The 24269-nt window shown below is 33.7% G+C and overlaps 2 protein-coding genes across 9 annotated transcripts in view; one reads left to right on the forward strand and one right to left on the reverse strand.

Moving 5' to 3' along the window:
• LOC105319738 (G-protein coupled receptor 35) overlaps positions 1–3903 on the reverse strand; it is a 40878-nt gene extending 36975 nt beyond the window's left edge. For 4 of the 8 annotated variants that reach the window (XM_034444796.2, XM_034444789.2, XM_066074932.1 and 1 more), the window contains exon 1: positions 267–423. The gene's annotated coding sequence lies outside the window, so the exon portion shown is untranslated. Of the gene's footprint in view, positions 1–266; positions 424–3596 lie in introns of those variants that run through there. The other 4 variants (XM_034444798.2, XM_034444790.2, XM_066074934.1 and 1 more) reach the window with 4 other exon arrangements.
• A 5555-nt stretch (positions 3904–9458) lies between these two features.
• Positions 9459–17007, forward strand: LOC105319737 (MPN domain-containing protein). Its single transcript, XM_034444801.2, has 15 exons — positions 9459–9577; positions 10058–10281; positions 10530–10676; positions 11249–11353; positions 11661–11842; positions 12125–12159; positions 12863–13013; positions 13662–13758; positions 13954–14026; positions 14222–14298; positions 14431–14599; positions 15048–15118; positions 15394–15483; positions 15597–15689; positions 16026–17007. Exons 1-15 carry the CDS (start codon positions 9574–9576, stop codon positions 16110–16112), a joined length of 1605 nt encoding a protein of 534 aa, XP_034300692.2. The 5' UTR covers positions 9459–9573; the 3' UTR covers positions 16113–17007.
• The last annotated feature ends 7262 nt before the right edge of the window (positions 17008–24269 follow it).

The raw sequence follows: 24269 nt of genomic DNA on the forward strand, positions 1-24269 counted from the left end.
CGAAAGTTGTTTACTGGTTGGTTGGTTATTATGTTAAGATTTAATAACCCATTTAGTTGAAGTTTAGTCATATATCACGAAGGGATTTGTATCGTTACGCTCAATGTCTTTCTCATGATGTTTAGTTAAAACCCGTGTCTAAATTAGGAGCAGTCCGTTCTAAAGTGGTCTCTTAATTTGTACCATAACCTAGTCACCACCTCACGATTATTCACTGTTCGGATAATACTATTTAATCTGTAAAACAATAAAGAAACGTAACGTACCTTCTAATCAGGGATGACAACAGATGGAGACTAATAAGAGCTCTCTTTCTGTCTAGCTCCAGGTTTTAATATAATGCATTCCGTGCTCTAACTTCCTCGTTTGGATGAAATAGTATAAAGTGTGGACTACGATGTGAAACATCGAGTTTCAGTTATAGGATTGTTTTTAAAGCTATACAAGGAGACATGGCAGTTTAGTGTTGCTGCAGAAATACGATATTTGAAAGCTGTTGGGTTGAGGGTTGGCCTTTCATACAATTGAACATATCCATTGAGTTTTATTTGTAAATTATTTATGACGCAATACAGCATATCTATTCGAGTTTGTTCCAATGTCCATTTTTAATTATCTCTTGCTCTGGTTACAATTAGATTTTTAAGGCAACCTCTCGCAATCAAAAAGATAGTCTTGTTTTCCAACTTAAACATTGTTTAAACTTCCAACCAATGGTGAAATCGTTTTGATTTCTGGGTAGGCCATAGAAATTTCAGTTAAGTTCGATATTTAAACGACATAAGAAACTTCTAATAACTTTGATGAATACAGTTAGTTTCCTTTGCGAGTACAGTTTTTTTTTGGTACCATTTTGCATCCAATATACCAGTCATGATAATAAGGACATTAAAAACATTTAGCTGTTTATGCCACTAATTGGCGCTGTCGCGTATTCATATTTTTTGCAATTTGATATCTCAAAGGTCAACATGTTACGAGGTGGAACGAATGGTCTTGGGTTGCTGAGATATTGGTTGTACGATAACGATTGAATGGTAACCAATTTTTACTGTTGATGATTTTAAACTAATCATTTGGCTAAGTAGATTTATATATGGTACATCGAAACAGTTAAATTTGTATCTAAAGCTATATTCGGATCAATGCTTTACCACAACCGATGAAAAGACCATCTTTAGCAAAATTGACAGTTCGTAAAAATATATTTGATCAAGCGTTGTTTCCAATCCATTCGAGATTATCTTTCTCATTTAGAGGGAGAAAACTTTAGGTAATCAAGAAAACATTGCTCAAAGATAGGTAACATTTTAATATGCCAAAAAAGGGGGTCCATGTTGATAAAGTACCATTAAACCAAAAGACCCGTGGGCCACATTGCTCACTAGAATTTTTCTAAATGAGTTATAGTGTCTCTTTCTATATATTGCATAGAAATTGTTAAACTTAGGATAGGGCAGGATTGGGGAAGTGGTTTTAAAAATTGAACAAACAATATATATGTAAATCCAAATAGAATGCTTGAGTACTTAAAAAATGTATAATTGTAAATCTTGGAAAAAATATTTTAAAGATATTTCCCTGTATACAGCTAAGCTATGCTAAACTTTACACTCTTTGGGGAGCCATTCAATTGTCATTTTTATGGTTTCAACGCATTTGAATCAATTATACATTATTTTATTTGCGTGGTAATATTATGAATGTTAAAGTTGGCCCCTTTATATTTGTATTTAACAAATTGCATTCCCCCAAGGTCCCACATTTGGTCAAAAGAATAGGGTTTATTGTTACACTAAGCTTTCAATATTGAAACCGTCCTAACATGTTATGGTTAAGTCATTTTGCTTCAAACAATGGTTGAATAAGAATTGCAAAAAATCAAATAGGTTTGAACCCCCTATGTTTTCCCTTTTGGAAAACATTATCGTAGTAAATTATAGTTTTTGAAGGTGGTGAATTTTGAAAAAAAAATCAATTAAAAAGACTTTAAATAAGAAATCAAAGAAAGAAAGGGATTTTGTAAAAGATTATTCAAGCGAACAATGCTTAAGTAATAATGTGTGACAAATTGCAAAACCATAAGCTTTGAAATAAATGTAGTTAAAAATGCTACGAATGAATTCTCTCTCTCTCTCTCTCTCTCTCTCTCTCTCTCTCTCTCAATCTAGCAAAAACAACTGATGTACATGTATTACGTCAATTGTTACAAAAAGGAATACTGTATTAGTATATGTAAATTACCTTAAAAGACAGTCGTTTTCAAATTGTCCCTTCGCAGCCTTACAAATTCGATAAATTCTCTCTAACGTGTTATTGTTATAACCTACTCAGACAGGCTATGTGCAAAAGAAAATAAGACATTACAAATTCCGCGCAAAGTTTTTAGAGGTTTTTCGCCTGCAATGAAAAGGCAAGAAATTATCGTTTCACACTGAAGATCAATCGCATGTTAACAAAAATGGAGAAAGCTTTCTTTCATTCAAACTTATTACTTTTTAAGGGAAAAATACAAAGTCATTGCAAATTGGTGATCTACCGATGCGTGTGTGTTTTTCCATATTTCAACTTCCAGTACACAGGTAGAGAAGAGAGGCTTTCTTCTTCCTAAAGCGCAGTCGATCGTTAGCTAATTGTTTTATTCCTTGCTATAATGTCTTTGTATTACTGCTCATGCAATAAAACCACTCTTCAAAGTTGCTATTTATGTTCGGAATAATAGTACAAACGAACTCTTCAGTCGTCACTCTAGTGCGGTAAACTTGCATCTGAAAGTTTCAAAGACGCAATGCAAAAAGATCAATTCACATTTCCTGTTATACTCTGTAAGGTTGAACACGATCTTGGATCAACAAAAGGCACTTTAGTTATTTATAATTATGACCTCTGATCTGACCTTGACATTTTCCAACTGCAGCAATACATTTTGTCGTCTGTTTATTTAATTATTTCTTCCTGTCACATATTTATCGCAGGTGACAAAACATACCGAGACGAACCCCTCTTCTACATGTACCTCCTCGAGAGAGAGAGAGAGAGAGAGAGAGAGTACGGTCGAATTCTCTTCCAAATAAATTAAATTGCTAATAATTTTGTTTTGACGAAATATCTGTTCTACCCAGTCTTAATTTGAGGATAAATTGTGACATATCATGCGCAAAACGTTTTCCCGGATACGTGTTCGAGTGTTTTCCACCTTAACAAGTCAAGATTGTTTGATGAGAACAATCCTTTCTATGGAAATGTGGCGCTGTTTAAAAACTCCAAAAGCACGAGTCGGAAAACAGTCATTATCGAACGCCCGCTGTCTTTAAGTCTTCGGCTAACTACTGTGCAGTGTCTTAAGGCCCACTTGAATTTTTTGATTATCGAATTGTTTTTTAAAATGGACCTAATAAATGTGGTTATTTTTTCTTGAATAAACATATTTGATAAATATAAAAATACAAACCTTAAAGCTTTTAGGGATTTTTTTAGCAAATGCAAAAAACTCCACAAAACAACACTTGATGTATCACCCAAAAAGAAAATCGCTTTGAGGCAAAAAGGGGACATAGAAATATATCAGGGTATAATCATTAAAACTTCATACTCACCAAGCGGAAAGTAAAATCCAACTCTTAAACTACCAGACGGTAATAATTCCTTAATCTCGATTCCGGTCTCGAAAGTGGAGCAAGCGATCTTTTTAAGCAAAATGGATTCATTTTGATGTTTATCAGATAGTTTTATACAATATTATAAAACACGAACTGTTTGGCGCTTTCTCTTGTTTACTGACGTAAGCTCCAAAGATGAGCGGCCTGGAAATTTCTGTCGTCCTCCATCATTTCTTCTTTCTCTCTTTTTAACGGTTGGCCACTTTCCAACAAAAATTTGAATATTGTGTGTAATAACGACACCTCTCCCTCTCTCCTCTCTCTGTGAAAAGATCACGGGTCCCTAATAGCTCACAACCTTTCTTTTTTCTTGGTAGTTGACAATGTTTGAGGAACTCAAGAGGTTTGTAATTGATGGTGATTTTGATTTCGTCTGTTAATGTTGTTATATTTTTATTCAAAGGAAAATTGGATGCTGTTAAAATGTCACAGGATGGGTTTTCCGTTTTATTTTTACCACCTTTTGACGATGTAGCTGAAATAATTGTCCATGATTCTGTGTTTGTATGCACATGTTGAAAGACTTAATTTGGCTTTTTGGCTTTTAAAATACTGCTTTTTCATTCAAAAAACCAATGGTTTTGTAAGTGAAAGGGTGGGTAACGTGAAAGGGGGGGGGGGTATATTAAAAGAAACATTTTATAGGTTTTCTTTTGATTCAATAGTTGTATTGAGAGTTTTTTATTTGAATTTTCTATGTCTTACTCTTTATGTCTTGATGCTCTTGACATGTTTCAAGTTACAAATGTTTAACATACCAATTTCATTTTTTCTGCTAAAAATTTGTTTACATCGTGTAAATAAGCACAATAAAAACAAACCTGAAATAAATCCCTTTGGCGTGGTTTTCGTCAATATGATTAAGTCGTGCATTTATGATCAGAAAGAAATTAGTTGTTGTTCTAACACTAATTGCACCTCACATAAGACGCAATATTCAAACTCTCTCTTTCTCTCTCTCGTCATTATTTTCCTCCAGCAACTTTTCTTAATTATTCTTCGGACTTTTTGTGAAAACGCTAAACACTAATTACATGCTGCATGTATTGGAATTTTGAGCATGCTTCAGATTTATTCCCCTTGATTCATGATTATCCCCCTTGAATTGCTCCTTCTTTCCTTAATCACCCTTCACTTGCTGTTTAGATAACAGACTTTTATGATCTCTGTGTTTTATTTCCAGACTCTGCGTCTATCCAGTGGGATAAATCTTTTTCTTCCCACTCTTTCGTCGTATTCGTCAACAGTCTCAGGGTTTATCGGGGGGGGGGGGGGGGGGGGGGGGATTTTTATTTCTTTCGGTCAATTTTAGCCGAGATGGCTGCATGGGTCCGACTTTGAAATGCTCTGAATAGGGTCATTTTCTTGTCTTTTTCTATTCATATGAAGGAGATAGTGACCTCTAAGACTGTTGGCACTCGTCTTTATTGCAGCAATAGTCTAAAAAGAAATATCCGCAAAAGCTCATTCCCTTGGTCCCTCTGTCTCATTATGAGGTAAGCACTCCAAGACAGGGCTTTTGTTAATGGCAGCAATGACAATAAAAGCGCGTTTGCATTAAGTGCTCGTGCTTTTTATGCCCTTTGACAGTGATTAAAACTTCATATAATCTGCCCTAGCACTCGAAACTTGTCGTAACCACAGATTAATTTTCGTCTCAATATCTGATATGAGTGATATCCTTTACGTACGTAAGATGGTGAATATTATCCATTTACGATGTCTTCTCTGTATGTTGGTGGTTTTATCAATAACAAAAACCGTGGCAATGTTGACATAGATACAAGATACGATCATCTAAAGATTATTATAGATCTCTCGTAGTGACAAAAGTGATTAAGATCATTGTAAGATGATCTAAGATTTCTCGTAGTGACGAACGTGATGTCTATTATCTGTGGCCCTGTCCTTTACAAGGAATTTGAATTTTGATATTCAAAATTTGTGAATGACAGTTAGAAATGAATATGTAAAACATACATTAGCACTGTTACCTGCCCTTTACAACAATTTAGATTCCTGATGATCAAAATTTCATGACAATTTATTTTTGCACTAAGAGTTGAACTTTTTAACTTTACCAGTTTTATTTGGTTTTTTAGAGTTAATTGTAAACATAATGTTACACAATATTGACGAAATGTGATGCAAAAGAAATAAAATTGTGTCAAATTAAGTATGATAGAGGGATTGATCGTGACTATATTTGTAAACAAAGCACTTCTGGTAAAATTAAACAGATATATTTGATCATATGATTTAAAAAAATGGCGCCGCTTACAAAGTAATCTTTCAAGTTGGTGTGTTCCAGGGCAATAATTTTAATCTTACAACAGCATATGTTATGACACTTAAAAAAAAGATTCCTGAAAATAGTTGTAATAGATTAACGCCACTCAACAAATTTTGATCAGCCATGGTTTTATATGCCTTACTTAGTATAAAAACTAATTCTTTATGTTTTAGAGACAATCGGTTACCTAAGTACATTAATTTTGTTTGCGGATAACCAGAAATATCAGTCGAAAGTACAGATTATTTTCATCCTCATGTTTAATTTTTGTTCACACTGTCCAATGAGCGATATAAAAAAATATGACGAAACTGCCTACAGCTTTTAAAATTGACTGTGTTCAAATAACTACATGTATATGGTGGCATAGATCTGCCACCACTTGTCAGATAATTATCTCGACTTGTCAGATAATTATGTCGACTTGTCAGATGATTATGTCGACTTGTCAGATATTTATGTCAACTTGTCTGATCTTTATGTTGACATGTCAGAAAATGACCATATTGACTAGAAACTCAATATGTTGTTGATAAAGCGTGTTAGTGCCACTAACTGCCATTTACTTGGCATCATAATATCATATAAGTCGACATAAATATCTGACAAGTTTACATAATCATCTGAAAGTTCGAAATAAAGATCAGACAAGTTAACATAATTATTTGACAAGTCGACATTACGATCTGACAAGGTAACGTAATTATCTGACAGAAAAAATAATATGGCCACTAGTTTAAAGAAAATTATCATTCATATTATAAGACTTGTCAGATAATGATGTTGACTTGTCAGATGTTATGTCGTCTTGTCAAGTAATTGTGTCGACTTGTCAGATAATTATGTCGACTTAAAAGATGATTATGTCGACTTGTCAGATCCTTATGTCGACTTGTCAGAAAATATTATTTCAACTGGATGGCACAAATATGGCGTGAAAAGGTTATAGTGTTAAATTATTAAACACGCGAATAAGTGACAAGTCGACATAAAGAACTGACAAGTCAACATAATTATCTGACAAGTCGACATAAGTATCTGACAAGTGGTGGCATGTATTATCGCTAGAAGATTAATCAAGCTGGTGAAGAAGTCTTTTGGGGTTTCTTAGCCACAAACGTGCTGTTTCTCCAGTAACTGACGTTTGATTTTGTTTTGTATCAAAACTTGGAAGAGATTCTTGTTTCTATTACTTAGACATGTTCCTTAGCGCTATAAAATCGGGATTTATAACACTAAAATTACACCTCGTATATTTTTAAGCATGTAGTCGTAATTAAATGCACTCAGACATGCCTATATGATTTTTTTACGAAAAAAAAAATTCTTGTTGTGTAGGCTCGCGGAAGTCAAAGAAACAAAAAAAACTCCAGTTTATTTTTTCAACACAGGGGAATGCTATCCCCCGATGAACAATATATGCTTGATTTGTTTCCAAAATATTCGGTATCCCCAACATCTGCCACAGCTCCCCGGCCGCTTGGTTTGTTATTGTTGAGATAACGAAAGGTTTCGTCTTTTTTGTAGGCAGGGAAGAATTCGCTGGAAAATTGGTTTATATTTATCTTTCTATCAAATTATGCAAATTCTCATTGGGGTATTCACTTCATGCGGCGAACTGCATTTAGGAAAACTGTACAAAAACATTACCCGACTTCAAACAAATCATCGTTTCACTTGAGGATAATTGTAATACTTTACATGTATCCAATATCTATAAAGTGAATTATTAAGATTTTAACTATTTGTAATTTTCAAGTTGACTGGAGCATCATCATTTGTGTGCTAGATATCATACATGTGTATTTCTAGATTATGGTAAACCATGTAGTTTTTGTGTCAGTGAGGTTTTAAATTATTTCAGTATAACGATATAGACTCAATGAGTCCCTTTTAAGTTTGATATAAGCACTAATTAATTAATTTAAATGAAGATGTGGTCACCGTGGTTTAAATAAATGTGGTGCACTATAAAAGTGTTCTTCTTTTTAACCACATAACCATGAATATCTCTTTTCTTTTTTTACATAAACTTCCTTATATGTTTAGTTTTGCATATTATTATAAAATTCAGTTAAGTTCAATCATGACCAAAAGTGTCAGAAAGTGCCCCTAATGAGTTTACAACCGGGGGAAGGGGGTTCAATCTCGTAAAAAATTCTGAGGAAAGAGGGGACAAAACTGTTACATTTCATACAAGCATGCTATAATGAATAATTTTAAGAGTTCTGCAAGGAGGTTGTAATTATTAAAATCGATATGGAAGCAACCTCATTTGAAGGATTTTTTTATTATTTTTTTATACTGTAATTGTCTGGGGATATAAAGGGGCAATGATTGGAAAGGGCTCCAATTTACAAATGTAAAACAATATAAAGAGAAAAATTTCTGAAGAATATAGTGGATAAAATTTGAAGATGCTCATTCGGTTTAGTCGTGAAATACAATTTTGAATTTAATTTTTTCCCATTAAATCTATTCAAATATGGTATATAATAATAGAAGTGTGACGAATTTACGGACTTGAATTATTTTTTTTCAAAACGTTCAATTGTTGGTATACAAAATGATATTTTTATTGTATAGTGGGTCTTCTCTCCACGTTTTTTTTTAATTAATATTGAAATCAGTTTTTTTTCCATTATAGACCTAATTCAGATTGTGAGAAAAATATGGAGCACCCCCCCCCCCCCCCTCCCCCCCCCCCCCCCCCCCACTTTATAAAAGAGAGGCCTTGAAGTTCTAAAAAATGACACTATTTGGAGGTTTTCATATAAGTCAACATATTCCGAGTATTGAACACATTTGAGGGGTACAAATCGATGACATGTTAGTGTTTTGAATAATTTTGTCCAAAAAATATTATATGTTCTTTGTATTTAAGTAAATAAAGTGAGGTCGGGGGGGGGGGGGGGGGGGGGGGTCTGATATGCAGTTAAAATATACACAATACGCAATGCGAGACAATCCAATTCCACAAAAGTCACCCAGGCCAGTTGTACTGATAAGAAAAACTTGAACTCAACTTATTGAATACAGACACTTGATTCTGGTGTATACAGATTTAAACAGATCTATACGTTGGGATGGGTTGGGGGTGGGGGGGGGGGGTGCATGCTTCATGTGTTTGGAAGCCATGCAAGGAGTGACACGTATGTACATTTTAAAATTCACATGATCAAGTTAAAACATCATGGACTCTTATAGATTCTTTTTCTGGTCAATAACAACTTAATACACAAACAAGCATGACATTTCAATTTTATCAGGATTCATTATAACGGACTAGATTTTATACTTTTGTTGGAAATCTGCTCGAGTATATTTACGGATTTTAGGAAGACATCGGAACGCTACAGTTTTTTTTATAATGTGTATGGCATTCAGCACGGCTGTTGATCCAGTAATTTTCCTCATAAATAGGGAGATATCCCCAGATAAAAACTCATTTAGTTTGATTTCAAATTCTCTCTCTTTTCTCCTCCGCAATTATAACACCCCCCCCCCCTTCCCCATCTTATATTTTTGGTCGGGTTTGGTATTCTTACCGTATAAACCGGAAGCACATGTAAACAAAGAAAGTTGTTTACAAATTGAAAAAATTGAACAAGAACGCTCAGAATGGGTAAACTCTTATTATTTCTATTTGATATAACCTAAAGATTTTATTAATATGTATTTTTATTCAATTTCAAACTCACAACAATGTCTGAACAGTATAAAGATAATACATTTTGTTTTCATCCGAAAAAGAAAATATGTACTTGTAGAAGTTTATGTCTTCAAGTCTGTAAAAAAGTCTTCAAGCCAGTAAAAAATGTCTTTAATACTTCACACTCTTGCTTTTTTAATCTGTCGTTATATGTACAGTACAACTGACTTACACTTGCTTTGCTATAGTAATTGTCAGTTGGCTGTTTAGATATTGCTTTAGGACTTTTTGTACAGTATTCAATCCTAAGTTTTAATTTTTCATATAGTTTGATTTCAGTAAATACATTGATGATTGAACTACATTTTAAAAAAAAGGTTTTTAAATATTTCATGATACAAATTGATTTGTTGGTAATATTTACATTACACAATACATCTGTATCTACTTCAGCCCAGGAAGCAGTTGACCAGAAGAAAGATATGGATGAGGAGGATGAAGAAGATCACGATGAAAGCATGGAAGATGATGAGGATTTGTCAGAGGAGGATATGGAGGAAGACAAACAAGGGTCGCTAGCCAAGGCAGCCATCACTGGCCGCAGTGTCACATTACAGATGCTAATATCAGAGAAAATCATCGAACCTGGCCCAGCATTGCTCTCTCTCAAGTACCTGGTAAAGGACTATTGTGTGCATGTAACAGTTACAATCTATTCTGTGACAGGAACCCTTTATTGATATGATACAGTGTACCATCATGAGTTTGATATGACGTTTTTGAAAATGCCTACAAGTATAAGTTTAGCTGCATAAAATTATATTGTCTGTAATTTGTGTTAAACTATGATTCCAGGAGTTTTTTGAAATATGACTCTACCAAATGAATCAACTTTTGTGTTTTTACTTGTTTTGTTTATTTTCAGGGACGAAGGTTCATTGCTGACTTACTGCCTGATGGCAAAATTCAGATGCCTGGAACAAAAGAGACTTTTACTTCTCCCAGTGCCTGGGCCATTCACTGCAAGAAACAAGTCAACCCTCACAAAAAGTCAGGCTGTGGGTGGGCTTCTGTAAGCAGCTGGCATTTTTTTGGATTAAATTTCAAAACCAAGACATTAAACTATAAATAATGAATTCTATACTTTACTTGCATACGTGTATACTATTACAATGAATTAATATATGTGTGAAATCGCGAAAAGCACATCACGCAAATTTTAAAATCTCGATTTTATTTTTGGGACATATGTAAACTTCACGAAACTATGATAAAATTCGGTTTTCGCAATTTCATGTTCCTGCGATTTGATTGAAAACAGTTGAATCATGGAATTGTATACTCACGGAAAATAAGCAATCTACAGTAACTGAAAGGTGCGGTTTCAAAATCCCTATGTGGGCATATGGTCTTTAGTGTTTTGTGTTTCAGCCTTAAACATTAAACAAGGCTCTTTATTCACATTCTCTCAGTCCACCCAACTGAACATAGATACTGTTTTAGAAAAAATATCTTCCCATTCAGAGTGAAGTTATTGATTCTCATTAGCTAAGAACCAAGCACTTAAACCAGTGTAAGCTCCTAAGTAGAGTATTTAACATAAAAGCTACACACCAGTATATTTATGTCATACTTATTGGGTAGGTGATGTACAAAGAACGAAAGCTTGACATCTGGAAGGCAGCGTGGTTTCGTAAACACAGATCATCCAGTCCCGCACGTAATAATCCAGAGACTTCAAATTCCCAGGTAAAGAAATAAACATTGTAATGCGTATTGGAAATACACATCTTATAATTGTTGAAAAAATGTTCTATATATTTTCAAACTTGTTATCAGTTTCATGATGCCTCAAGGCAGATTTAAGTGTTAAAAAATGGAAAATTTGAGTTCCGCTCTGTCAATATGCTAGTTTAATAAAATTTACAAATGTATGCTTTATTATAAAATGTTTATCTTTAATTGTTCACATGTTCACATAAGGAACATTGTATAAATTGAAGTTAAATTTATTGTGTAAAAGTGGTCCTTTATAGAAATCTCCTACTTTTACCAGTCTCCCAGGTCTCCATGGAGTGTACGGGAGGACGCAAATGATTCCCGCCCAGAAACAAACGGAAAACTGTCCATGACACGCTTGGCTGAGGAGAGACTGACGGAGGATTCTCAATCCTCTGGGATGCCCCGCCCCGCTCACACCAGTACACCCAATCAGAATGGAAAAACGGAGGCGAAACGGTAACATATTTCACACTTGTAACCTAACTTTGAAATGTTTCTTTGAAATGTCATGTATTTAGTGTCTTTTTTTCTATCAAAGTCAATAATTATTGCTCTGTCAATATTGACTCTAGCGTACAAGAACCTTAAACTGTGGTTGTGTAACAGTAAATATACAGATATACATGTAGTAACTTTCACTTTAACCAAAGTTGTTTCCCTTTGTGGAGTTACTACCTTAACTTTCTGTGGCTATGACTGAAAAATTGCTTTTATGATATGATTTTGTGTACATTCAAGGCTTCATGGTGAAACTGTTGGATTTCAAGAGGAGGGTAAGTCAGATTTTATTAGTCCAATTTCTTTATAATATATATACAGTTGAACTTTGATATCTCGAACACTGATATCTCAAATACAATGAATATAACAAAGTGATTTGGAAGTCCTAACCACTTATTTAAAGTATTTTTCCCTCATATCTTGAATACCCAGGTATCTCAAAGTTTTTAAACAGTCCCTTCTAGTTCGAGATTAGGAAGTTTGACTGTAGTTAATCTATTTAAGACATTCTTTTCTCAACAAATACAGTAATTGTTTGTTATCCAAGAATTCAGTCAGTATGTCAGAAAATGTATAGAAGCCCGATAGTGTTTTCTGTTATATGCTAGTAATTCCTTATTTTCTGATTGTTAGTACATGTACTTAATAGGTTTAACCCATTCAGTATTTTAACACAAATCTATACTTTTTCTATATGTTCCATCATAGTTCAGCGGAACAGATACGCTCTTAAAGTATGTAAAACACGGAACAGTGTTTGGATTTTTTAACAGAAAGATTACAAAACTTTCAAATTTGATAGTGATGGAAAAGCAGACGACTAAATGTTATTGCATATTCATGTACCGACAATTTGATACAAGTACCTGTTCAAAAAGTGACCTTTATGCCCCAAAAAGATACAGATCGAATTTCATACTGACAAAATATTGTGGAAGGAATATTGAATGATATGCATTTCTGTTGACTTTCCAGCCCTGAATTTATCATTAAAGACACCCAAATCTCCTCCAAGAAGAGATTCTCGGAACAACTCTGAGTCTGAATCATTTACCGAGAAAAATAATAACCACAGCGAGAGACAGTGTATCAAACACGCCTCTCTAAAGTCTCGCAGTCAGAACATGTGAGTAGCAATAGAGCGACTTCTTGTTACTTATATGGAAGATCTTTCATAGGAAAAGGTGCTTTAATAGGAATTTGAATTGAGAAAAGAAAAATGTGCAGTCTGTATTTTGATTTGGTTTTATAATCCAAACTGTCTATCTTGACCTGGGACAGTGAAAAAACTTTAAGAAATCCGAAGATTCAAGATAAAAAGGTTAAAAAAAACCCAGTGCATAGGGATTTTCATCAGATCTACCTAAAAATTTTAAGATATGGTTAGTTTAGCTATAAACTATTATTTACCATAGTAAAGAAAAAAAACATAAAAATGTAAGAAAATGCCAAATTTAAAATGTAAAACTTTGGGTACCGGTATTTTCTTATATTTTATATAGAGATCTCCTTCTAAAGAAGATCAATACAGTCTTAAAATGGCCACGACCATCAAGCCCTCTTAACTCACTTTTTAAATGTCCATGGTATCTTAATTGTTATTGTTCGTGGTTCTGAAGTTCATTTGTACATGTACTTGCAAGTTTTGTGTTTCTGTATATTATTGACTGAGTCACGGTAATGTACATATGAAGGATGACATTCCTTTATTAACCATATCATCCAATATTTGATGAAATGTCTCAAAGATTTAAATGTTTTAATCCATTGACAGTGATCCTCAGACCCTTGTTGAATGTGAATCTTTCAAGGAGATGGAGAAAGTTCAGCCTTTCACAGTATCTATTGCCAGCAATGCTCTGCTACTGATGGTAAGCGCTAAACAGACTTAATTACAAGACAAGGGCTTGCCCTGCTAACATGGCAGGCTTTGTCTCCAGAGTAGACTCTCAAAATATTATTTTTATGAAAATAAGTATCGAAACAGTTTGAAAATGATGTGCTCATTCTATCTTTTAATGATTTTTGAGGCATCTCTGCTTAATGCTAGACCTTAAATTCTGTAGGATTTCCATTGCCACCTGACTACAAGTGAAGTGGTGGGGTACCTCGGGGGGAGGTGGAACCAGAAGACACAGCGTAAGGATGATTGGGAATAGGGCTTTAGGGCCCTTGGCTTAAAATAAAGTTTTGGAAAAAGTAGAAAAATACATAATAATAAAAAAAAAATGTGTGACATCCTGAAAATTTTTGCATAATGGAAAATGGTTTGCTGTTTGATTATTTTGCTTCAGAATCATTGTAATTGTGACTGTTTTTGTTGCTTTTTTGTAGATTTAACCATTGTTAGTGCCTTTCCATGCAGATGTAGACTTGCCGATAGCAAGAAGGCACCCATGATTGAAGAAGAGGTCAGATTTGTTCATTATTCAGGCTTCACTCAAAAATGTTTCTGGACCTTCATACATGTAATACAGAATTACTGAATTTACATTTAAAAAAATTGCTTGTTGTTAATAAGTGTTTATATTTGAACTGCACAGATCCGTCAAGCCATAAGTGCCTCAGGCCTGATTCTTGTGGGGTGGTACCACAGTCATCCCTTTTCTCAGGCCAGCCCCTCAGTCAAGGACATAGACTGTCAAATGTCCTACCAGCTGTGTATGAAGGGCTCCGGCTCCAACTACTTCCCCTGTGTAGGAGTCATCATTGGTGAGCAGTGTTTACAAAACATATACCAGATATTTATTCTTAGATTAATCATTGTATAGGGATAATTGTTAAAGAATCTTAGTGTTAGCTGTGGAACTGAAGCTCTCCCAGAAAATCAGACTGAGTTCATAGTAACTTGATTTATACAACATGTACTGTACAATTTGTCAGTCAGGATGAGGGTGGGTCTTAATATGAAGTCTATTGTGCAACAAGAACTTTTGGATCATTCATACTGATGAGTCCGGTTTAAAGAATATTAGAAAAGAAACACGAAAGTGCTTTCTACAGTGGACATGTGTTTCAGTGAATAAGATTGTGTCAATAATCTTTGGCACACAAGAAGCAATAATATCGGTAACTATCATGTTATTTTTGCATACTCGATTTGTATTGTTAAAAGTTTGATAGGATATGTTATATTATTATAAAATTTGTACACTTATAGCTCCTTACAACAGAGAGAGGACAAAAAAAGAATCAGCTTGCAGAATGTACATGGTCATGCCGCCTTTAGATGTAAGTCTTTAAACACATTGTGGATTAAAGAAAATTCTTGATATCAATCAACCCCTTAGACCTTTAACATTTGTACAAGAAATGTACATGAATTAAAATTCTCTCATTGCTTGATTATTTTTACATTTACAAAATGATTCCAAAACATTGTAGTTCATGATAAAATATGTACTTTATTTTCTTTTCTTTTGGAACAGCAATGGTCAGTGCTTTATTTTTTTTTAATTGCGAAATTAATAATATATATAACAAACAACTTTTGGTTTCTTCCTCAGGATCAGCCCTCTGACTATGGCATTCCGATGATCGTGAAGTACTCCTTACAGAAAAATCTCTCCGTGACAGAGGAGCTACTCAGTGAAATGGTCAGGACCCTAGTAATACTAAAGCAAATTTTGTCTATACTCATTTCACTATATAAAAAAGGACAATGTTTGAAATTGATGATTTTATGATAATCTGTTTACATGCTTTACAGAAAGCTGTGACTGATTTTTATCGCGGTGGACCAGATTGGATAAAGTTTCGACAGTCTTGGCAGCCCACGCTTACTTACCTAGACAAATTAAAGGTAAAAACAGGATGCATGTTTTATTAAAGGGGCATGGTCACGATTTTGGTTAAAAATTATTTTTCCTGTTTTAATGTTTCTTATGCCTCAGTAAGGCAATTTTAATAAGCAACCAAAATATGAATGTCATTCATCAAGTTATAAGCAAGTTACAGAGCTTAAAATTATTTGCTATGTTAACAAACCTTTTGTTTACATTTTGAATGTTGAAGTGAAATTTTAGACCTAAAATGAAATGAATCATTAGAAACCGTTTATGTACGCTTAAAATGAACAAGATGATAGACAAATTATATTGAAAATGATTTTTTACTTTATTCCTTATATATTTTCCAGGGTTCCCTGGTCTCTAAACTCCCTGAAGATCAGATGGAGAATGGAACATTTTTGGAATTTGTTCAGCATTTAATTCTAACAAAGTAAACTGAAAATGGCCGGACATAAGCTTATGAACCAAATCCGAGCTTTATTTGCAACAAGGTTAGAAGGATGTAAATTATTTACTATGCAAAGCACTGTGGAAAATTGCTATTTATTGAAAAAAGATTGCTTGAAAATGAGTTAGGGTTCAGGACTGCATTCTGCAAATCTTGATTATGGTGATATTATAATTGAAGGATAGTTTCCAATCAAAATTTAAACTTTTGTGTTGTATGTAAATGTTTTTTATTAATTTTGACATGCATTGTGAATAGATCTGTCTTCCTTTACACAATCAACCAATAATATTGTGATAGTCTCAGGTCATACAAAAGATTTTGATTTTCCGTTAAAATGGGCAATTAAGCATGTACTTACACTGATAGTTCAAAGTTTGCTGTTTCTCAATATCATTGTCTTTCTCTTCCTGTGTTTAAATGTTTTAGTCTTCATATTGCATGGAATATATGAAAAGTGTTCAATAACAAAATTTATACCTGATTTATAATGATGATAGATGTATAGGACACCAAAGTATAAAGCAATTATACATGAGATATATAATTATATGTATGATATACCCAGGTATGACTTTGGCATACAGGAAATATCTGTACGATTTCGTGCAGTCAGAAATATTTATTGAATTATGTAATGTTTGTTAACAGCCATTTCACGGCAAGAAGATATAGGATAGTACCGTTATAAAATATATCACAATTTAGAGTGCATCAGTTTTATTAATAAGCTACTTGAAGTAAGGAATATGTACTTAAATATGTGTTATCCCATATATATACATGCATAATCATTATTGTATGTCTAAGTTTGAATCAAAAAATGTCTTAAAACCAGATTTTGATATTCTTGAAATTAATGTTTGTTGAGTGTACATGTATTAGTAGAAATGAAATGTGCACTTTATGTGTAGATTTCCTTTAGATCTGTTTTATAGTTTTCCTTTTATATATACCAATAGACTTAGTAGTGAGTTTTCATTTTTGAACTTTACTTTGTATAAAACTGACTATTGAATGAACTTATGAACTCACCATTGAACCTATTGGGAAATGCTAATGGCTGAGTGGATAAAATCAATCTACTGATGAAAACATAGTGTATTTATAGACAGAGTTTGTATTTATAGACAGAGTTTCTATTCTGTATAATAGTTGTATTACGATGATGTATATGTGTATATGTATTCATTGTTATTAGCAGTTCTTGACTTACATGTACATGTACTTACCAGTGGTAAAGTATTGAATCCTGATTTCTGTTACACCTATACACTTTTACTACTACATATATGTATGACTGTAAACTATCAAGGCAACACTTAATTCTATTGTTAACAAAGGCAGCAGACATTTACCTGGTATTCAGGTTTTTGGAAATAGTTTTAGAGGTGATATACATAAACCAATGTGTGATTTCATTACTGATTTCATCACTGAAATGTTAATTATGTTTCATTTTTCATTTTTGTATTGACATGTACTATAAAACAAGGATTTAGCACAGTTCTGGGGATGTATGGGTTCACTCTACTATAGAAGTAATTTTTATATATGTTGAACAAATTTGTGAAAATGTATAAGCAAATTCTCAATACAGATGTTTTACTTTTTTTGAAAACCAAAATAGGTAATTGATTGCATTTAATTTAAAACCAAATGTTATATCATTGTAAATTATAAGTATAATTTTTTATGCATTTATAGGATAATTCTTGTCAACACTATATTTCCTTTATATTAAGCCTAAAAATTCATTAAAAAATTTGTAACAGATTATTTATTGAAAAAAAGTTCAGAACAGAGCTGAAAGCCAGCTCATTTCAAGTGAATTTTAGGTGTAAGATAGCTGTATAAAAAGCATGCTTATTGTTTTTTAGTTCTAAAATACGATTTAAAATAATAGAAACATTTCTTTTGAAAATTTGCTAAAAACCCTTTAACCCCAGCAAGAACCTTTTAACCCCAGCAAGACACAAAATTAATTTGTTATATATTAGTTTATTTTTGAATCAGGAGTTCATCATTATGTAAACTTTTTCATAGAATTGTTCAAAGTTTTGCTGGGGACCCCAAAACATTGCTTTATCAGTGATTTTGCTTTAATGCGGATGTACTAATTGTGTTTTACTGTTTTTATATTTATCTACATTTCTTTATTTTGTTTGGACAGTCTACAGTTAACATGAGAACACCAGTTTCCTTATTAATATCACTAAACCCCTTGAATTTATATGAAGAGATTTTTATCAAGGATGGTATTCATGAACTTGTGTAAAGTTAATTATCAATGGTTTTAAGTGCAGTAGATAGCTGATTTAGGCATTAGGAAGTACAACAGACCAATCCAACATCATTTCTCTGTTATCATCAAGTGTCATTAACCTGCTATTGATTAATACTTGATCCAGGGGTTCAATTTACTCACAGTTTTCTATTTCATCCTGTTTTTCATGTACAATTTACTTAAAACATAGAAGATTGTATTTAGGATTTAAGCAGCTGTATTTGATAAACTATCATAATGATTTCATAGTTCCTTATTTCATAGATCTACATGTACAATGTATTATTATCAAAGTTGTGCCTTTCTTGCATTGATCAGGTAAACAAGATTGTGATTGGATTGGATATACTGTTGAAATTAATGTAATTGTTATAAATGAAATTCATGTAATTTTATTGCAAATTTGTCTGAAGTTTTACACATGTATTTGTATATATTGTACACACTGCTGACTGAATACTTTAATCTATGCAATAAATCACTGGTATGCATATGTCCCCAAGTTTCTAGTATAATATTTTGATAATTGAAACTTTACATGGTAGTTTTCACAGCTACTGTCAGCTTTTGACTAATTGTACTCTGTTTTTGGAAAATCCTTATTATTTCTTACAAACTTACAAAGTATTGTTGGTACTTGTTAGTAGTGTTCATACTTGCTTACTGTCTTAAGCCGACTTAAGTTAGGTTTAAAGTTGCACCGTTTAGTAAAACTCGCTTGAGCGATCGGCAAGTTTAACGAAACGGTGCAACTTTGTACTCAACTACAGAGGTTACATACATGTACATGTTTTGATTTTTATGTATATATGTATATTAAAATCAGGTGATGACGTAATATATCAATTCATGTGGTCACACCAGCGAACATATATACGCCGACGTTTGAAATAAGGCAGACACGCTAGCTTTGAAAATGTTATTGCTTTCAGCTCATTACGAGAAGGCAGCAGAGCTGAGGTATTAGTTGTCGTACGACTAGTTTGAACCAAATTTTGGTGTGTGCCAAAAATTTCAACCTTTGAATACACAATAGAATATTTTAAAATAGTCGAAAGTTGAGTGATTGCTACGTGTACACGTACGTGTAATGCAAGTTCATGCAAAATCAGGATTGTTTTTGTATTGACTTACGCATGCAATTTGTGGGAAAATTGTTAAGCGTAAATATAATTAGGGCTGCTCTGCAGGTGCCTTATAGTTATCAGTTTTCCCATCAATCATTTTGTCCATCTGAGATCACTTGTCCAGTGTGATACATGTATGTTCTTTCCCCTTGGCTCAATCTAGCTCATACTCATTTGGGTAAAGGGTATGCCGTGTCTTTAATCCATGTTTCTAGGTCTTAGGTTAAGATCAAAACAGAATTATCTGAAAAATCTTTTTCCGGATCATATATTCTCTCCCCTTGGTCATGTTTCATACTTCGCCCAAAGAGTGCCTTTTGTCAAAGTGTTTGCAGTGGCCTTGAATAACGTTTTAGGTCAAATGTCAAAGTCATGTCAAACCACCCCAACATTTTTGTAGAGCATGTTAATCTTCCCTTAGCATTATCTGGTTCATACTTCATATAAACAGCTTTTTCGTTAAGGGTATGCAGCGACCTTTAACCAAGTTTAAAGGTAAAATGTGAAGGTCATAGCAGATCTCTTTAAAATTCAGTTCAAGACCACAATTAATTCTCAGTGGCTTAAGCTTGCTTCTATTAAACCTTAAAGAAGCCTGTTGGTGAGGGTTTATGAGGTTAACTAAAAGTTCAATGCCAACCTGAAAATTCCTAAGTAATAGGTCAATGTAATAGCAAAAACTCTGAAATGCTTTTATCCTACATGCATTGTCGGGGACCTTTTGAGATGGTCACAATCTGAATGATGTCTAGTTTGTGTCTATTGAAATAGAGCATATGAAATAATATCTTGTTTAACTTTTATATATGGAAAACTTCAGCATGTGCAAGGGTGCTTGAAATATACGATTTGTTCTTACATGTTACAATACTTCCCTTTCCTCAAAACTATTTTTCGGTCATTTGAGGATTAGAAAAATTGACAAACGACCGTGACATATATTTGTAAGAGTTAATATATTTATTAATTTGATATTTCCTAATTGCAATATAATCAAATTTTACAATTCTAATTCTGCTCCATGTCCAGGCGTATTTTATGATGGCGACATATTCGAGAGACAAAAAAAAAAGGAGAAAATTTGTTCACAGCGAATTTTTTATAAAGAAATTATACATTACACAGGCAGATGTCCTTAAAAACCACCAGAAGATGTATGTGTACAATGTGCACAAGTTACGTCGCTTTCGTTAGTCAAACCATCTCTCTCTCTCTCTCTCTCTCTCTCTCTCTCTCTCTCTCTCTCTCTCTCTCTCTCTCTCTCTCTCTCTCTGTGTGTGTAGAATAAATCTCTGGTCAAATTAAATTAAAAAGTTGAAAAGGTCACAAGAATGTAAAATGGTGTGAGTGGATGAATTTTCGTACACTTTACGTACATGGTAGTATGGAGCCTGGATTCTGAATATCCTTGGGCGCTGTGCCGGATCCGGCGGCCGCGCACTAGAACTTCTTCACATTGTAGTGCTGACAAAATCCTCTTGAATAAAAACATGATTTATCCATCAATTTGCTCTCAGCAAAAAATTCATGAAGATAGTCTAAAAGAAGAATTTTTATAAGTATACTATGCACATATACGAAGTTCATCCCGTGCTGTTCTACCATTATGTATTTTTAACGTATCAATGATTGTAAACCAAACAATTTCAATGACTATGATTTCTCCAGTGAGATTACAGGCTCCATATAATTTACAAAACATTGTCTGTCTTTTTACTTCAATGCTTGACAAGCTCGTGCATTTTTCCTTGATGCAAGGTGTTGTTCAAGTGTTTCGCTAACATCGTTCATCAAAATGAAGTTAACGGCGTTTTGATTTTTTTTTAATATTACAATAAAAAGAGAGAGACAGGCTCTAATGGTGTTCAATTTTGTCATTACCTAATCACAGTATATATCTATTATTCGAGCATGGCACGCAAGTCACGGAACAGATTTTTAAAATAATCTTTTCATAATTGCAGTGCGGCGTCAATTTCAAGTACTACGATAAATTCTAAAATGTTTTTCCCCACAATCACATAATATATAACTAATGTTTGAATACGTGGGGCCAATATCATTTGTTGGTATACAGTTGACAGTGTATGAATCAAGGTCCCATCACATACCGTTATTATCAATTAGGTCAAAGTCACTACAATGTTATCGTTGTCAAGACAATGGTCCTCTCCTCATTGACCGCAAGGTCACGGAAACTGTGTCTATGTTAGCGTATCACAGTTAGCAGTGGAAAGAAAAAAAGAAGATGGGGTATCATTAAGTATTCTTTTCAGTTTTTTTGTTATTGTCAGCGCGTGTGAAGTAGCTTGCTTTTGTAACCTCATCTACTCAGCTAAGCACACGTTGTTCTATGCGTGATGACTTTTTTGCACTGTTTGAGTTCATTATCTACAGATGGCGTGTTGTTTTTTCAGTCTGTTTTATTTCGCACAATATGATACTTGCACATACTTGTGAAAACTTAAAACTGTGACACATTAGAGTAATTTTGGGATGCTTGTCGTTACCCGGGTGTTCTCGGTTGGCTTCCCTCGCACGAGGTCTTTCAAATGTCCTTGTGCTTTCCGACATTTCCTTGTTGAATTTGCTCATGAGGAAGACAGTTTAAAAAGAACAAACACATATCTTGCCTTGTTTTGGCTCAGTCTCCACGTCAATAAAAACCGGAACATTAACTAACGACGGGAAAACACAATAGGCCTCTGAGCTGTCCTGAAATATGCAATCAATATCAATATCTTCTCATCTTTTTATAGCTCGCCTGAGAGGAAGTCTCCCGTGACCTAGTTTGATCCGATACCGTTGCCGTTATCCTCGGCGTTAGCTTTTCACATTGTCATCTTCCTTTCTAGAACCATTGTACCAATTTAAATTAAAATTGGAACAAGTATTTTTAGATAAATTTTGTTGAAACATTACCGAAGGAGATATGCTGAGTCGTAAGGAGAGATGCATAGTTATATATTACAATGGAAACCAAAGAAATCAACAACAAAAAATCTTCGTTGTAAAATTATTATATGCAAGTATCTTGTGTATGAATGTATTAGGTAGATTTAAGTTTGTTTAAACCTCGACCCCGTGTCAATAATGTGACTCAATGAAAGATGCATATTTTCACAAATGAAAATCTTTGGGATATCTTTAACATCTTTAAGGATCCTTATGTGATAAAGTTTTATTCAAACTGCAGTGCTCAGAGTAATCGGCCACTCAAAGAATGCAAAAGAATGAAAAAATATATAAGGACACCATCTTCAAAACTATGGGGTTTAATAGTTATTAATATTTAGAAATGCTTTCCTATATACATAAATGTTTCAAAAATTGAACCACATTCCTTCTAGCCAAGTTGTGGCTACAATGGATGTTCAAATCATTTTGATAGGAAATATTGTTACACAGGTGAGCAATGTGGCCCATTTATATTTATCGTGCTTAGCCAAAATTCAACTAACAAGAGCAGACAATAATGGCATTTTCTCTTCTCGATAAAGACCGTTCGTGCAAACGATTTTATTCAACAAGAAATCAAATTCATTTTAAAGGCAAGCTTCTCAATTGTATCAGGCATCAGACACAAGGGGGGGGGGGCAGACCTACCCCCAGTAAATCTTTAAAAGCAAATATATTTGAAAAAAATATATAATAATCAACGCATCTTTGCCAAACCTACAATACCTAATAAGGGGAAGGCAGTTTGTTTAATTATTTATTTCAATATGGGCATTTTAATGGGAAATTATTATAAAAAGTGAATTGACCATCCCCTCCCCGTCCTATCACTGCATGACTTTGTGGCTGCATGCTGTAAATAGTAGAACACTGCACTTTGCATTGTGAACACATTGTCAAGGGGTCCAAGGACTGATTAAAAGTCATTGTTTAATGGGTTGTGAAGAGCAGAAAATTTTCCAATTTCATTTTCTCGCTGCGCGTTAATTTTTTTTTCCAAAGAAAAAGGATGGGGGTTAGGGGGGTTCACGCAGACTTGTGAGATATATTTTGCGTCATTGGTAATACACGTTGATACTTCCTATGGTGGCTCTGACCCTTGGGCAATGAAAGAAAGAAAAGATGTAGATAACAAAGGATAGGGCTCTACTCCATCGCTCTTTCAGGAGGAAGTGAAGTTATCGCTCAGGTTGCCACTTCCTGTGTATCCGCGGAAATGGCTTTATTTGTTTGATGATCTTTCTGAAGTATTGTAAAAAGTAATTAGCTCTAATAAATAGAATTTTCCAAGTTAGAGATGAAAGCCTTAGTTTGAAAAGAAATACACGTTGTCACAAAGAGTCCAACCTTGTGGCTCGCCAAACAATACTGAGCAGCTGAATGCAGTTATTACTGACTCCTCGACAGTCTATGATATCAATTCAAATTGGTCATTTACTTGCACGCGCTATCATTGATATGATTAATCATTTTTATAATAGATCAAACTGTACTTCTTCTTTTTTTACCGAATGTTTATGATGTCTCTATAGTTGTATATTTACACTTTCCAGTGTCTTAGTCTGTGATAACATTACAAATCAATTTTGTAATGCATCTTATAATACTCTACGAATGATTTCTTATTCCTTAAGTACATTGTACATGTAACACATATTGTTAAGTTTTTCGCGTGTGTTAAAGAAGCGACCTTGGGATAATATGACAGTACAAATATGTCGCGCGTCAAGTATCTGCGTCAAATTGCATTTTGTCTTAAATGCATAATCCT

Source organism: Magallana gigas, chromosome 2 (assembly GCF_963853765.1).
Source record: "Magallana gigas chromosome 2, xbMagGiga1.1, whole genome shotgun sequence".
Classification (NCBI taxonomy): domain Eukaryota; kingdom Metazoa; phylum Mollusca; class Bivalvia; order Ostreida; family Ostreidae; genus Magallana; species Magallana gigas.

Excerpts from the sequence above, each read along its gene's own strand:
- LOC105319737 (XM_034444801.2), top strand. Across the intron at positions 14,027-14,221 it reads GTGGAACCAGAAGACACAGC|ATTTAACCATTGTTAGTGCC; the intron begins GTAAGGATGATT and ends GCTTTTTTGTAG. Across the intron at positions 15,484-15,596 it reads AGGAGCTACTCAGTGAAATG|AAAGCTGTGACTGATTTTTA; the intron begins GTCAGGACCCTA and ends CATGCTTTACAG.